The sequence below is a fragment of the Saccopteryx bilineata genome, chromosome 4 (assembly GCF_036850765.1).
Source record: "Saccopteryx bilineata isolate mSacBil1 chromosome 4, mSacBil1_pri_phased_curated, whole genome shotgun sequence".
NCBI lineage: Eukaryota > Metazoa > Chordata > Mammalia > Chiroptera > Emballonuridae > Saccopteryx > Saccopteryx bilineata.
The window spans coordinates 222,393,252-222,410,253 of NC_089493.1; the positions used below are offsets into that span (position 1 = coordinate 222,393,252).

Genomic DNA, 17,002 nt, shown 5'->3' on the forward strand with positions numbered 1-17,002 from the left:
CAATACAAGATAAGTTCAAATTGGGTAGGGATCTAGATTTGTTAGAATTCACTCTGTTTCTTCATTCATGCCTCAGAAAAGATCTGTCAAGAGATGTGGATGAAGGATGCCAAATCTTAGCCAGGCATGATGGATTAATATCTACACAGAGTGGTAACTCCTCAAGGACCCAAAATGTCAATCAAAAATTAGAATGTCATATTTCTCTACTCACATCTCTCTTTGACCCAGTCAGTTCCATCTAGAAGACACTCTAGAGCTCACATTATCTCCTGATTAAATGTACTTTCTCTTTCTGTCTTTTAACTTTCAAATTTCATGTCTTATATTTTTATTCTTTTCTCAATGTTTGTCAGCTTCCAAAATCTATAAACCACATCTAATTTTTTTAATTATCTCCAAATTTGGAAAAACGATAATATTTTTTACCTTATAATTTAATAATGCTACTTAACCTGAAACATAGAAGGCCAATAAACTATGCTTGATATGAAACAAACAAAATCCAATCCTATAACTTTTCTAACATTATTTATCCAGGTTAATTAAATAAAAAAATATAAAAGTAAATATATTAAATTAAATATAATTCTTTACCAGAATATCAGCTTTTGAAATTTCCATATTCACTTGTTTTCCTAACTTTGTTTTAAAATTGCAGTCACTATCTATTTATTTTCTCCTTAAAATGACATATAGTATCATGCAAAAGAGAACTTTCTCTTGTTCTTTCTGATATAGATGAAAATCTCTATAAGCATAGAAATGAATGCAAGAAGTATATCTAAACTATTATAGCTTTGAATTCTACCTTTAATTTTAGAAACATTATTACAATACACATGACACAGTATTCTTCAAAAATTTTTTGTTAATGCTAAAATAACATTATACAACTATAATTACTATTGGAATAATACACTTATTGTTTATGATATGCTAGACATTCAATAATTCACATATACTAAATCATTTAATTCTCATAGCCCTATTTAACATATTGGAATCTAAAGCATCTAACTGTAAAAAAGAGAGAGAGAGATTAGTTTAGTCCTACACCATCATTGTGAAGATGAGATAATTGTGGTCTAAGGAAACTAAGTATGATATTTTGCTCAAGGTCACCCAGCTGCTAGCACCAGAAGAGGAGCTACTATATCATCAAGTCTGTTTATTCTTTTCATAGGCCAGCCTGTGTTGCTCTGAATTAAAAAAAAAAAATCTTATTTTAGTTCAAGACAATTATCTCAAATCGACTTACGATGCTTTGTCAACCAGAATTATGAAATTTGCCATGAGCAAAGGATAAAATGTAATTCTATGGCTTAACAGAATTTTCTTTACTTAATGTTTCTCTAAGACTTTATTTAAAGAATTCTGTCATGTATTATTTTGTAATGGTATAGATTCAGTGGCATAAAGCAAAACCAGAGAGAATGAGTGACTTACAAATTAAAACAAAAGAGCATGTTACCTGATTTATTTCTATGTATCTTGAGTGATAAAAACATTTCTTCAAACAATTCTTGAACATTTTCTTCCAGCTTCAAAAAGGATTTTATGAGCTGTGATAAGAATATGAGTTCATCTAGGGAAAGTAAAAAGTTTCTTCCTTTCTTTGGGCATTCAGGAGTAACTGTAAAAAGAAAAGATCAATACTGTTGTACATTGTATTTGTTTTCTCTGAAAGTACTATAATGATCTATGTGAGTCTATAAGCCATTAAAACTAACAAGACCCTTAATACATAAACCAAGTTTTAAAAATATTTTATTTATTGATTTTACAGAGAGAAGTGGGGTGGGGGAGCAAGAAATATCAACTCATAGTTGCTTGCTTGTTGTATGTGCTTTGAATGGGCAAGCCCAGGGTTTTGAACTGGTGACTTCAACACTTCAGGTAGAAGCTCTATCCACTGTGCAGGGCAAACTAAGTTTACTTTTTAAGAAATACATATAAAATCTCCTAGGAGAATCTTTTCTTCTGGGAGCTGGAGATGAGTATTCTCTTTGATGCAAATATAACAAATAATTATTTTTATTATCAGATCTATAAACAGGAATGTGATTCTTTTGTTGTAAAATAACATCTTATACAATTTTATTTTTTTAAATGTCTGGCTAAACTCTACTCACAAGGTAACAAGACAAATCCAAATGAATGGACATTTTACAAAATAGCTGGTCTACATTCTTCAAAGTTATTGTGCCCAGAAAACACCAATACTAGACAAAAAAAGTAAAAAAAAAAAACATGACAATTGAAATTAATACATGATTAGTATTTTATTTTATTATAAAGAATGTTATTGGGGTAACCTGGTGAGAGATGAGTACAGTTTACAATTCGATGCTATTATTGCATGACTGTTAATTTTCTGACTTAGCTAACTATACTGTGGGTATGAAAGAGAATGCTGTTTAAGAAATACACATTAAAGTACAAAGGTAAATGTCTGCAACCTATTCTTAGTTTAGAAAAATAGTTTTAAGAGAGAGAGAATGCAAATGTGGAAATATGGTAAAATATTGCCATTTGAGGAATCAAATTTTTATAAGTGTGAAATAAAAATAAAAATATTTTAACAACTAGATAAAGGACATAAGTCTTTAAGACCTTAGAAGTGTTGTTACTATGTCACTAAAAACAAGAAAATTGACTTAGTTATTCAATATGGACTATATAATTCTCTATATAATTTTTATATAGAGAATTTTTAAAACTATGTTTTTAAAAATAGCCTGTATAAATAATTATGATATCGATTGCTTTTATAAGAACAATATGACTTAAGATAAACAAACACTAATCATTTTCCTTTTATAATTATGCTTCTTACCAAGTCACATTACTATTTTAAATGATAGAAAAATATCTTAAACTTTTTAAGAGTATGGAGAATAAGACTGGCCTTACCCAATGGCACCTTTGACCGAATTTTCAAGGATTAAAAGAACTCTTTCTTTATTATTGGCAATTTTTATAACACTTATTTAAGAAATGTTTTGAGGCTTAACTACAAATTGAAATTTTTGTATACTCTTACAAAATAAACATAAAGTTCCTTTGGAGAGAAAGAAATTAAGAATGCTACTTAGAAATGATAAGGTATGATGATCCTAAGTAAAAAACATTACCTTCATCACATGAATTTAGAAGAAAAGTTCCAGTAATATTGTAATTTTATGGGTAATTCAAAAACCTTAAAATGTTGTATCAACCTTGTAACCACATGATACAGCTTTTCACTGAAGACCAAAATTGTCATAGTATCTTTGCAGATATGAGAGAAAACTGTCAACCAATTTAAACTGTGAAATTTAGTCTTTAAAGTAAAAAAGGGGGGGGGAGGGACTTTAAAAATAATCTATGAGTACCTAAAAAACTGTGTTTCATCTCTAATTTTTTTTTCCCTTTCTGTGGGCAAACAAGTGTGTTAGGTTTGCTCACTTGTACTTTGACTGGTGCAAGAGCAGTAGTCCATGTAAGGCTGCTGGTAGGTACCTGCCTTCAGGGAGGCAGATTGTAGATTGTGGATTGCCTGCTGCCATTGGGAGGGGCCATTTTTGCCATTGTTTGCCGGAGAGGGGGTCCCCCACTCCAGCCTGTTTGCACATCAGCCCAGAGAGAGAGAGAAGCAGTTCGCCCTGCCTGTGCTTGTCCGCCATTGTGAGACTCTAATAAACAGAATGGGCCACCATTTTCCGGCTCCACAGTTCCTTTACCATCTGCCTGAATCCAGAGTGAACCTGCCTGGCCTCTGCCACAGCCACTGGCCTTACCCATGCCTTTTTTTTTTTTTTTAGAGAGAGAGAGAGAAAGAGAAGCAGGAAGACAGACAGGAACATGGAGCTGATCCTGTATGTGCCCTGACCGAGGGTCAAACTGGCAACCTCTGTGCTTTGGGCAATGCTTCAATCAACCAAGCTATCGGCAAGGGCTTAATTTTTTTGTATTAATTGACTTTTAGAGAGACAGAGGAAGGATAAGAGAGAGGATGGGGAAGGGAAGCATTCATTTGTTGTTCCACTTAGTTGTGCATTCATTGGTTGCTTTCCATGTGTGCCCTGACCGGGGATCAAACCTGCAACCTTGTCATCTAGCTAACTGACCAGGGGTCACCTCAAAATTGATGTTAGTCCTATATACAACATTTATCTCTAAACAGCTCTACTCACATCTACCATTCTTCCATAAGTAAGTCTGAGAACATAAACATGTACAACCACTACATTAAACTAAGGTTTTGCCATTAGAATCATGACCTAAAAATGAAAAGAGAATTCATATATTGATTCATTTAACCACTGCTTGATTCTCACTTGGCCTATTTGATTTCTGTTAAGATTTGCTCATATAAATAAAGGGGCTCATTAACATTTTATACCTTAAAGATCTTGCTTCTAGAACTAAATGTTTTTAAGCCAAATTTTCAAAGACTAAGAATCGGCTCTAATTCTTTAATAGTTTGGAAATTAAACATATTTAACAAGGATTTGTGTAGTTCAATCTAAATTAGAAGTATTATGCATGTTTATAAGATAAGCAAAGAACTACCACCTCCGAAAAAATCTTTGTATCAAAACACAAAGTTTGTGTCTAACAGTGCTACTTGTTTAAATATTATATAAGGTCTGAGGATCCTACTTGAAAAGGTTTTACCTACATGACCTGGATTTAGAAGAACCAGCATTTCAGAAATTTAACAGTATTGAAAGATAAATCCACTTTAATTCATTGCGTCTTTATAATTTAACAATGAAAGAGGACAGAATAATATGTATAACTTAAATCTCATCATTTTTGTCCCAAAAAAGCAATGATTATAGTACAGGTCCATTAATTAGTAGTTTCTATTTCCTATTAGTTTTAGCTCAGTGTTTTCCAAAGAACTATTGTGTTTTTAATTTATGGGGAAAATAATTCTGTGATGAAATCAATTTGTGAAAATTCAGTTAAAGCTAAATTAAACACAAAGGATGAAATAGCATTTCCCAAACTTATTTATATTATTTTCTCCACATTATCTCATAGGATTAGTATCCTAATTATCACACCTCAGCTCATGATTTCTGTTTGCCTAAGCCTATCTATTTTGTTCTTTAGACTCTTCACTGTTGACCAAAGTAGAAAAATTGCCTTCACTAAATTAATCTCTTTTCCTTCTTTCAAGGGTCTGCTTGCTGTTCCCCTCCAGCCCCTTTCCAGAAAACCTTACTTGGATAGAATCAATCCAGGTGGTCCCCTTCTGCTTCCAAGGCAATTCAGTCTTTATTTGTTGTTTTCCTTGTTTATTTGTTTTTATTACTATGAAACTACTGTACTTCAAGAAATTTTCTACATATATGTTTACACATTGGCAACGATGTTTAGCTAGCCACCAATCACTGTTATAAAATATGTAAAATAATGATTGTTGCTTTCTAGAGGTTGAACTCTATGATTCTTAGAAAATACACATTTCTCCTAAATCCTAACAATAGGATAAAGAAACATTAAAATTTCCACTTTAGAGCAAGACTTTAACTTACCATCAACTAACAATGAATAAATCCATGAAAATAATAACTAGATAGTTGAAGGGTTCTTTCCCCACTATATAATTTTAATAAAATTCATTCCTAAAATATAACATTCTTTGCTTTCTTATTATTTAAACTATTTGAACACAATTTAATTTTTTTTTCATGACAGTCTTATGATAAAAGTAACATTTCTACACTGCACTCAGGGACTACTGTATGTCCTTCTATGAAAGGGCATTTCTCAAACTGATAAGCATTTGGAAAGGATTTTATGATCAAATAGATTTGGGAACTACAGCATACTAAATAATACTTAAGGTGATTTTTAATGCAAATTAGCATATTAAAGTCTACTAATAATCTAAAATTTAAAATAAAATGTTTTTCAAACATTTTGACAAAAACTGTTTACCAAAACATCTATTAACATCTAGGTTTTTCTCAAAAAAGAAAAAATAAACTAAGGGAACCTGCTCTGGATTATACTTTTTAAAAAAATTCACCATGCCTGACCTGTGGTGGCGCAGTGGATGGAGCATTGACCTGGAATGCTGAAGTTGCCGGTTCAAAACCCTGGGCTTGCCTGGTCAAGGCACATATGGGAGTTGAAGCTTCCTGCTCCTGCCCACCTTCTCTCTCTCTCAATCTCTCTCTCTCTCCTCTGAAATGAATAAATAAATAAAAATAATTTAAAAAAAAAAAAAATTCACCATGATAAAAAAACATAAACAGATATTCATAAAATTATTGTCCTAAAGTTAAAAAAAAAAGAGAGAGAGAGAGACTAAAGAATATAGACTATATTACATAGAGAATATAGATTCTTAAAAATGTGACATAAACTATCGGCTATGCACCTACTAGTGATGTTTTTCACCTAGTGACTAATAGTTAAAATATTAACTCCATTCTCTTATAGCAAAATTAAAAACATTGAAAATGAATCTAGAAGAACATTAGGGCTCCTCACATTTGATCTACAACCAAACAGCATTTGGAATAATTATCAAAGTCCAGCTAAATCAGACAAACCATAAAAATAGAGGTAGTGGCTGAAAGCACACATATTATTTTTCAAAACCATTAGCAACAGAATTCTTGTTAATAATAGCATTAAGATACAGGAGAAAATGAGAAGCTAGAAAATCAGATAATCTGAAGCTGGTGGATGAGTATAATAGGATAAAAGGTGCACATTTTCATTTTCCCAAGAAAAAACGAACACTAGCCACCCTATTATTGAATGTAAAAGGATCTATTTTCAGTGAGGAAGTATTCTTGTTGCCACCAGACAAGTGATGTGAAAAAGAGGTGACACACAAAAGGTACCGAAAGTCTCATTATTCCAAATGAAATTCATGACATAATCCAAATGGAATATATCTGTTCCAGTAAAGAAAACTTTTTAACAATATTACAGTAAGAAGTCAGGAGGGACTGCATAGGAACAAATAGTAAGCAGCACGTTTTCCAGTACCCAAGTCACTTCCTGAGAGCACGTGGGACTCGGGAGCACATGGCGCTGCCGCGGGGCCTGTGCAGCCCCGTGCCCCTTACCGCCGGCGTCCATGTCCACGGGACCACAGGGCAGCGGAAGGACATTCCCATGCCATGCCCGAGTTTATTAAAAACCTTCTTTGTCATGTAAGCCAGAAAATTATGAAGGATCTGCAGACACTGTGTCCTTTTGTCACAAACACCAGGAAAAAAATTGAAGCTGTTTTTTTCCCCTTTTCTCCAGCATTATTTTTGTAACCTATTTTTCAAAATTGTATGACTAGGAAAACATTTGAGGTAATAATTTCACTTTAGTTTTCAAAACTAAATATTCTTTTTGAGGAAGCTTCTTCTATATGTACCACCCAAAACAGTCAGGGTAAAACTTTAAAATAAACTGAGTCAATAAATGAGGGAGTGAATGAATACTAAACAGGATGAAGTTATGTTTGAAGCTGAGTGAATATACAACCCTACACAAGCTGAAGGAGTAGAAATTTAGGCACCCCACAGATAAGTGTCAGGACCCTTCTTCTATATGGTGACAGCCTCATAAAAGTTAATGAATCTGAATTTGAAGTCAGAAAACATTTAACTCTTGGAAGAGGGAAGTTGAACTCCTCCCTCTCTCTCTGGCTTTTCCCACTTCCGGTTTCCCTTCATGTTTTATAATGTGGCATACTGCTATTTATAGCACCACTACCTGAGGCACAAGAGGTAGTAGAGTAGAGTAGTTAACACATAGAATTATGAGCCAGATGGCCTGGATTAAAATTCTGACTCTCTTCCCTTCAAGATGTGTGACTTTGGCCATTTACTGAGTCTCGCTATGCCTCAATAACGGATGATGTTACAGCAGTCATTGAGAGGTGGAAAGTGCTGCATGACGTTAGGTATTTATATGGCGCTTACATCTCCCCTCTGTGAAGCCTGCCCTCTGATCCCAGACCAGCTTCGTTTGCCTTCTCCGTGCTCCTTCCTATTTCCCCCTGTGCATACTTCTTCGCTGTAGCTCTCACTATTCACATTCTGACTGTTAGTTTGGGAGATGTCTCCAGAAGTTTCAATCTCCTGAAAAGCAGAGATCTTCCCCCCATTATTTCATTCTCATTATTCATCATAGTGTCTACATGAATGAATGATTTCAAAATGATATATATTGCTCAGTGGCAGAAACAAAACAAATTGCTTTTAACTCATTTTGTTTGGCTACTTCTTCCTGCCATTAACATGCTCTTTTATAAAATACTAATATTAAATGAGTTTCACATTCATTTCTGTATGTCAATTTGAACAGGAAATATTTTGGGAAGAAAGAACTATAAACATCACATCAGAGACTATTTCACTATTAACTACTTTAAGCATTACTGTTCTACAATGGATTTCATCTTTCAGCTTAAACATTTATAAAACTGAATGGTAGCCCCACTCCAAGACTTTCCTTCAAAGTAGCAAGACTGCTACTTTGTTGTATCAATCCTTCAAAACATTCGAGTGTGTGTGTGTGTGTGTGTGTGTCCATCATCTTTTTTAGCCTTTAATACAAGTTATGCATCTATGTTTACAAAAACAATACTTTGCATATAATTCTAGGAGTTTCCCAGATCCTTTGAGGTCTGAGGATTCTATTGATCACCTGGTAAGGACCTCTGCCTTCGTCTGTCTGCCTTTATAAGAAGTAGCACCCATAGTACTCCCTTCCACTAAAGAGACCTGTAGAAATACTCTTTCCTTTGCAAGAGGAACAGGTCCCTTCCAGCTTCTACTTCATAATCTCCTTATTACTACTCTCAACTGATAAACAAAAAGATCTCAAAACAATTACACAGACAACTAATTAATTCTCTCGCTAATACAATAACAAAGTTCCTGTCATAAGTGAGGGAATAAAATGAAGAATAACTAATGCTCCACCCTTTCAGGAACTTAGACAAACACAAAGATTAGTACTAAGTGGACACTGTATATGACAACCAAAACATTCTATTGGAGAAGAATGAATTACTAGTATATATTGTATCTGCATTTTCTGTAACTTCTCTGATTGGTTCTAGTCTAAGACAGTGGTTATACTTAATTCTGTAGCCATTGACAGGATCAGCAATAGTGATCTACAGACAGACACATGCACAGAGAGAACCACTGTGTTTGGAATGACTCCTGACAACCTACCGAAGGCCCCCATGTGCATCCCTTAGGAGGGACACATATAGCAATTATATCCTGGCTTCACAATCTAAGAGAAACCTAACTGCTGAAAAGAGTGGCGACAGTCACATTGATACTATTCTTCTGGGTCGATGAAAAAAAACTAAAAAGAAACTGCTTCTATTATTACCCTTTTATGATTCCCAGGCCAACACTGGCTCCACTTGAGGTTACCTAAACGTACTGTTAAATGATAACAAAACTCTCCCACACTCTGTTCCATCCTCTCTGGCAAAGGCTGTCAGTATTACGTTAACAAGGGATCGGACTTCTCGCTTATTTGCCAAGGGTATAATATTCATGTCCCTCTCCTATTTTCTATTATTCTTATTTTGTTTTTTGTTTTTTTACTGTGAACATGAGAGAGAATATCTGACTCCTGATGCGGTCACTGTTAGTTGAAGATGCTAATCAAAGAATAGTTTACCTTTGAATTCAGCCAAAATTGAGAATTGTATCCAGGACAAATTCCTGAATATTTTCTCAAGTGACTTCTGTTTTATGCTTGTTTAACTCCCAGTTATAAATACTCAGATAGGCTGACCCTTTCAGGGAGCATCTTAATAAAAAAGACACCTATACTATAATAAAGTGGGGTTTATTTTCTAAGTAATGTATGCTAATAGCACATTATTAATGAAATAACTTCCTAATATTCATTTCTTGGCCTCAAATTTTGCTAGAGTTCACTTAATAATATCTCTTACCATATGTGTTACTTCTTTTATTATGACTAAAAATTAACCTATAGAAAAAACTTACACTAAGTTAACAATAATTTTTACTATAGTCTAAGGTTATATTTGAGAATTGATCATTCATTTTTTTAAAGAAATATGCTATGACAGAGATGTTACATTATCAGCTCTTAATAAAGCATATTAAAATTAATTTCAAAAGTTTAGCACTGGAATAAAAATAATGCTATTATCAAAAAGATGAATTTCCATTGACACCTGCTGAGTGTGCTTTCTAATATATTTTCTGAGTCATAAACCTTTCAAAAGAGATTGAACATTGTTCCGTTTTTATACTAAAAAATTAAAAAGATATTCTCTACACTTTTTTTTAAAAACAGGTAGGCAAATTGCAATAGCTATGAATGTATGTTAAAATTAATATAAAAAGTGATAGTCATGGTGATAACAGGAATCTCTTGTACCCATCTGGAAAGTTGTACTCATGAACTCTTTATTCTAAATGAGAGTAGGGAAGCCATTTCACAGGTGTGATGGCAATTCACAAAGTAAACTTTATAGTTAATTTTACCTTTTTAGCTGCCTTTCTCACCTAGGAAATACCTATTTAGTCATAAAGGTAAAGTTATATGTCCTTCAAACTTCGATATGACATTAGAACACCTTGGTGGCAGATACTATCTTTTGCACTCTCATGCTTCAAAAGGTCTATGAGCTACAAATAGCATTTTTAAGTGGGTCTCATTTGTAGTTCAACAAAGATTTGCCTTGTGCCTACAAGGTACCAGTACCATGTGACATATACCACGTATGGTGACAGGACAGAAGCTCAGAGTGACATCTGAAAACAAGATGCTATTTTTGTGACATCCCAGCCACCAACAACATAGGACCCAACATGCATGGGGGGGGGTGACTAACAAGGGCCACAGCTCATACCAGTCACTATCAGCTCCCTGTGGCCATCCTCGTCTCTTCAAAGTACATTCACCTCTCTTTAACTATTTAAGTTCAGGCAAGAAGAAATTAGGTTCAATAGATAAGAAAAATTCAGAGCTAAGAAAGTCTGTGGGTAAAAAACTAATTGAAGAAAATATCAGGAGTTGATTGTCATCATATCTTTATACAAATAGCTGACACTCAGCTCTGTTGTTCTGTTATGGTTAAATGTTCATGGGAACATTATTTTAATCGAAAAAAGTAAGTAGAAAATACATGAAAATTCAAGCAACTAGGCTTAAGTTGCTTTTTTGAATATATAAACAAATCTTAAACTTAGTTGATTTTTATATCACAATAAAATAAAAACTTTGTTAAATAAACATAAATATTTTAAAATTTACTTGTATTGCATGTTGGGTCCTATGTTGTTGGTGGCTGGGATGTCACAAAAAAGAACATGGACAAGCGGAGATAGAAAAGGAGAAAAAGAGAAAGACAGTGAGAGGCTGGGGGGAGGTGGGCACATACAGTTTGTAGGACATATCTAGGCCACAGCCTACCAGTTAGGTATGCTCTGTGAGCTAAGCTGCTTTTCTCTTTGTAAAAAGAATGGGGAAAAAAATAAAAACTATAAGACTATTTCATGACATGTGAAAACTATGTGAAATTCAAGTTTCAGGGTCCATAAATAAAGTATAACTGAAATACGGCCACGCTGTTTGTTTATATATTGTTTATGGCTCCTTTGTGATACAATAGCAGAGTTGAGTGGTAGAGGCAGAGACTATATTAACTATTTGCCCCTTCGAAGAAGCAATAGCTCTGCACATAGAAGAACAGGAAGAACGTAAAAGAAACAGTCACAGACAAGCTGACACACAAAGGGAGAAGCCATGGTTAAAGGGGGTAGGGAGGAGGAAAGATAAAATGGAAATGAGGATGGCCCTGGCTGGTTGGCTCAGCGGTAGAGCGTCGGCCTGGCGTGCGGGGGACCCGGGTTCGATTCCCGGCCAGGGCACATAGGAGAAGCACCCATCTGCTTCTCTACCACCCCCCTCCTTCCTCTCTGTCTCTCTCTTCCCCTCCCGCAGCCAAGGCTCCATTGGAGCAAAGATGGCCCAGGCGCTGGGGATGGCTCCTTGGCCGCTGCCCCAGGCGCTAGAGTGGCTCTGGTCGCGGCAGAGCGACGCCCCGGAGGGGCAGAGCATCGCCCCTGGTGGGCGTGCCGGGTGGATCCCGGTCGGGCGCATGCGGGAGTCTGACTGTCTCTCCCCGTTTCCAGCTTCAGAAAAATACAAAAAAAAAAAAAAGGAAATAAGGATAATTACAGCTACTACTTACTGAACATGTAGTCTATAATAAAATCTTTATCTCTTATTTATAATCTTCAGTGAAATCATAATGAGAAAACTGAGGCTCAGAAGAGGTAAGTCACTTACCAGTGAGGGACAAAGTCAACATACTCTTTGAGAAAAACAGCAGTGACACCAGATTTTAAGTGAAGAACAAAGTATGGGGGTCGGGAGGCAATTTCTATGAGCAGTTTGAATCTATATGAGCCATATATGAATAATATGGACAATTTTTGGCCATCAACAAACATCAATGGCCAAAATTAGAAATCATCTTTTATTTTACTATTTCTTTCAAACAAGTCCTATCAATGATAATAATAGAAAATACTTATACAATGCTTACTATGTGTGAGGAACTGTTGTAAATATTTTCCATATATTTACACTAATGCTCTAAATTCTGTGAGAAAAGCAGCAAAATTAGCATTTACATCTAAGTTATGAAAAAGTTAAATAAATTGCTCAAGGTCACCAAACTCAGAAGTAGCTTTTTAAATGCACTATATTGGTATCAAGCTGTAGCAGGTGTCAGAAGTACCTGGAAAGCGGTTAACACGGATCGGCCCACACCCCTACGTTTCTGAGTCAGTGGGTCTGGGGGACAGCCCAATGAGAATTTAGATTTGTGACTTGTTCTAGGTGATACTGTTGCTGCTGACGTGGAAATCACAGTCTGAGAACTGTTACTCGATTGGCTCTCTATTATTTCTGTGGATTCCCACCTACCTATCCTTCTCTTAGTTTTTAAGGCTTTGCCTGAGTAAAACTCTCATCAAAAATTACATGTGGATTCTCAGAGGGAAACGGTCTTCTTTGTGGTTTACTTATATTATTTTCCTGATTCAGATGACCTTACATATCACTAGACAAGTTCGATTTCTGAAACATTTCTCTCAAGTTAGTTTTCTGCTCAAAAACTTTATGCATAATTTAAACATAAAAGACTGGTTTTCAAGACTGTTGGTAATCTGCCCTTATGCTATGTATCACATCATTCACAGTTGTCCATTTATTTGACACCTTGGTTTTTGTCTGCCCAGCATTCTTTTTTTCCCTTTCTAGTAACAAGCCGATCCCTTGGCCAATCAGAGGCCTTCCTTGAGACTTTCTGAAGAGATGTTAACAGGGAAGCTGTTAAGATGTGAGCAGGGGCACACATCCTACTGAGCGGAGAAACTGGCCTGAGAATGAAGTCATTGTATTAGGGAGAAACCAAAACAACAGATGGTGAAATTCAGCTTGAAAGCTAAGTACAGGTTGTTTCGGTCTCCGGACATCCTCCAGTTTCCGTTCTTCCAGAGGTTTAATTGTTTAACTCTATCTTGTGTGAATTATCACATTCTTCTTTAATCAATGCCCCCCCTTTTTTGGCAGAAGAGGAGGAGATGAGGAATGGAAGACAAAGACGTCACTCACAAGCTCAGGGTCCTGCCTAATGCCTTTATCCATAGTCTATACAGTAAGTGCTATGGGCCAGTCCCTGTTCTCCTCAGTTTCCAACAGCAGTCTCCACCACTGTTATCTCTGAACTGCAAGGGAAGCACTTTTTCTTCTAACTGTGCAAGGCCTACTCATCCCTCAGGGCCAAACGCAAGTCCAAATAATTCATTAAATTCTTCTAGCTTGCTCTTCCTTACACAAACGTCTCCCTTCCCTGAATTCTTACACAAAACTTGACAATTAATTTAACATAGTATTACATACTTTTTCCCTTTTGAATTGCTTTAAGGGTTAGTCTTTTTCATCCTAGATTTGAAGACACTGCACTGATTTTTAACTTCAGAAAAAAATTGCTTGGAGAGGAGGTTTTTCTCAAAGAATTAATCAGCTGCTCCAGAGTTGAGCTGGGGGTGAGGGTAGGTGGTCGAGATTGGGTCTTGAGCCACAGAATAAGACATCTTGTTGCAATTCTCAGGGTGAGTATTGAGATGGGAGAAGCCAGAGCTGAGAAACAAGGCCCCGGTTTCTTTCTCTTGTGTCTTCTACATGAACTCCCCATTATGTATACATCCTTTTATTTGCATTATTGGAAAGTACCGGGAAGTGAACTTGTTCATCTCTTCCTGTTTTCTGCTATTCTAGATACAGCCCATCTGTAACCAACACAGTTTATTTCATCTGGATCACCGACAGAAGTCAGAAGGGACCCCCTACCTCCTAGAATCACTTTTTCAGAATCCTGCAACTGTTTATCTGCACAACTCCCAGCAGCTTTTCATGTATTCATATTTTATTTCTCATTCTAGATGGGAAGTACGGGTCTTCTTTTTAAAATCCCTATTAATTTTTGCACAATATTTTTTAAATAGTAAGGGCTCATTTAATAAGTTGATTAGTTGGTGAATACATTACACCTCCAGATACCGATTTATTCCAAGGAAATAATGACAATGATTCAGTTAAGAATTACCCACTGAACCCCTGCCGTGCATTAGGCAGTGGACTGGGTGCTGGGAAAATAAATAATACTTGCCCTCGAGGTGCTTAGATTCCATATGGGGAGACAGACTCCTAATTAGATATTTTAATAGGATATGCTAAGACCTTTGAGAAAGGCATATGGAGATGCCACGGGAGCATGGAACAGGGCTCTAGCTCAGAGAAAACTTCCTAGAAGAAATGACACATGGGCTGTCATAAGGATCACTGGGAATTAGGCAAAGAAGAGGAGGAAGAGGGTAAGGAGGTAGGAGACAGCCCAACACAGAACTAGAGACTGAAAAATATGAGGTGGGATGAGGCATAAGACGAGGCTGGAGAAGGCTAGTGCTAGGTGAAGGAAAGCTTCGTTTCTAAGGCCACATCGCTGGGCTTTATGCTGACAGTGATGAGGAGCCATTGAAGAGCTTCAAACAAGAGAGTGCTGTATGCTTGGCAGATGTTTTAAAGGAAAATAATAAGGGTAAGGAATCCAACTGTAAAACAAAACAAAACTATTTTAACAGTTCAAATGAGAGGTGATAAAGACCTAACTTGGGCCTTGATGGCAGAAATGGAGAGGAGGAGATAGACTTGGAAATATTTATGTGGTGAAGCAAAATAACCTTGTTGATCATTTTGATGGTGAGGAAAGGGGGCAGACAGGGAAAATGAGTCATAGTTTCTGCTTGAGGAATATTATTAGCGGCATTAACTTGAACCAGGGAAAAGGAGGAGGGATCAGGGGAAGAAGAAGCTCCGGCTTATTTGTGCTGTGTTTGAACTGCCTTTGGAACATCTAAAGGACCACATGAGCAGGCAGTTAGCTCTAGATGCATGAAGCTTGGTGGGGGGATCAGTGCTGGAGCCAGATCATGCTGTCATCCACATACAGTGACAATCACAGCCACGAGGATAAGCAAAAGAGATACCAGATATGTCTATTATTTTAATATAGTCTCATCATGACTTATTTATTTTAAAATGAAAAAAGTTAATACAGCACTTCCAGAGACTATTATTAAAACATTTCCTTTTTTCTTTTTTTTTTGTGACAGACAAGAGTCAGACAGAGGGACAGATAGGGACGGACAGCCAGGAAGGGAAAGAGATGAGAATCATCAATTCTTCATTGTGGCACCTTAGTTGTTCATTGATTGCCTTCTCACATGTGCCTTGACTAGGGGGGCAACAGCAGACGGAGTGACCCCTTGCTTGAGCCAGAGACCTTGGGCTCACGCTGGTGAGCTTTGCTCAAATCAGATGAGCCTGCGCTCAAGCTGGCGACCTCGGGGTCTCCAACCTGGGTCCTCCATGTCCCAGTCTCACGCTCTATCCACTACGCCACCGCATAGGCTATATGAAACATTTTAGAGATAAAATGAAGGAGTCAATAAGAAATTGATTTAAAAATAACAAATATGCAGCCCTTTATCATAGAGTGGTTTAGGAACACCACATTGATAGATGATGGCAAATCACCTTGTCAATTTAACATTATATATATATATATATATATGCATATATGTATATATGCATGTTTTAAATAATGATATAACAAAGTGCTTAGTTTGTGCCAGACATTATATATAATATCAATATTAATACTTAGACACTATGAGGTAGGTTTTATTATTATTTCCATCTTATAGATTAAATGACTGACACTCATAGACAAGTAACCTATCCAAGGCCACACGGCTGCCAAGTGGCAAAGCTGGAATGCAAAGCCAAGTCTACCTGGCTCCAAAACTCCGAACAGCATTAAGTTCCTTTGCTTCACCACATATATCCCTTTGCCCAGGATGCCCCCTTTCTATGCCATAATAAGAGGGTATTTGACAAGAAAGTAATAACCCTGTAATCCAGGAGGAGGCAGGCAAGCACAGAAATGTCAACTTTAAAAAAATCATAATGAATTGATGTTGAAAGAATACCTGCATCAATCTAGACATCCATGCTTCTGTATGTTTGTGTTTAGGGCCCAGTGAGTATATTGGTTTTAGAGGGCTATGTGAATTGACATATCAAAAATTAAATTAGCTTACTCTTTGGCTCAGGAATAACACTTCTAGGATAAAACTTTCAAAGTTACTAACATGAGCATACAAAAAAAAACAACTGTGAAAGTCTTAATATCAACAGGAGTTAGTTAATTAAATAATTAAATAACATTATAATCAGACAACACAATAGCTTGCAGCCTGTAAAAAGAATTATGCAGAGCATTTTGTAGATATCGACACAAGAGGTCCATGATGTAGCAAGTTTTTAAAAATTGCAGAGGAATTTGTAGAATGTCGATACACAATACATGCACATTCATGAGTGTGGAAGGATACAAGTCAAACCATTA

General features: G+C 36.0%; 1 protein-coding gene across 1 annotated transcript in view; it reads right to left on the reverse strand.

The window, feature by feature from the left end:
- KIAA0825 (KIAA0825 ortholog) overlaps positions 1–17,002 on the reverse strand; it is a 565,493-nt gene that overhangs the window by 435,936 nt on the left and 112,555 nt on the right. The window contains exon 6 of the mRNA XM_066273833.1: positions 1,475–1,636. Coding sequence (XP_066129930.1) covers positions 1,475–1,636 — 162 coding nt within the window. The remainder of the gene's footprint in view (positions 1–1,474; positions 1,637–17,002) is intronic.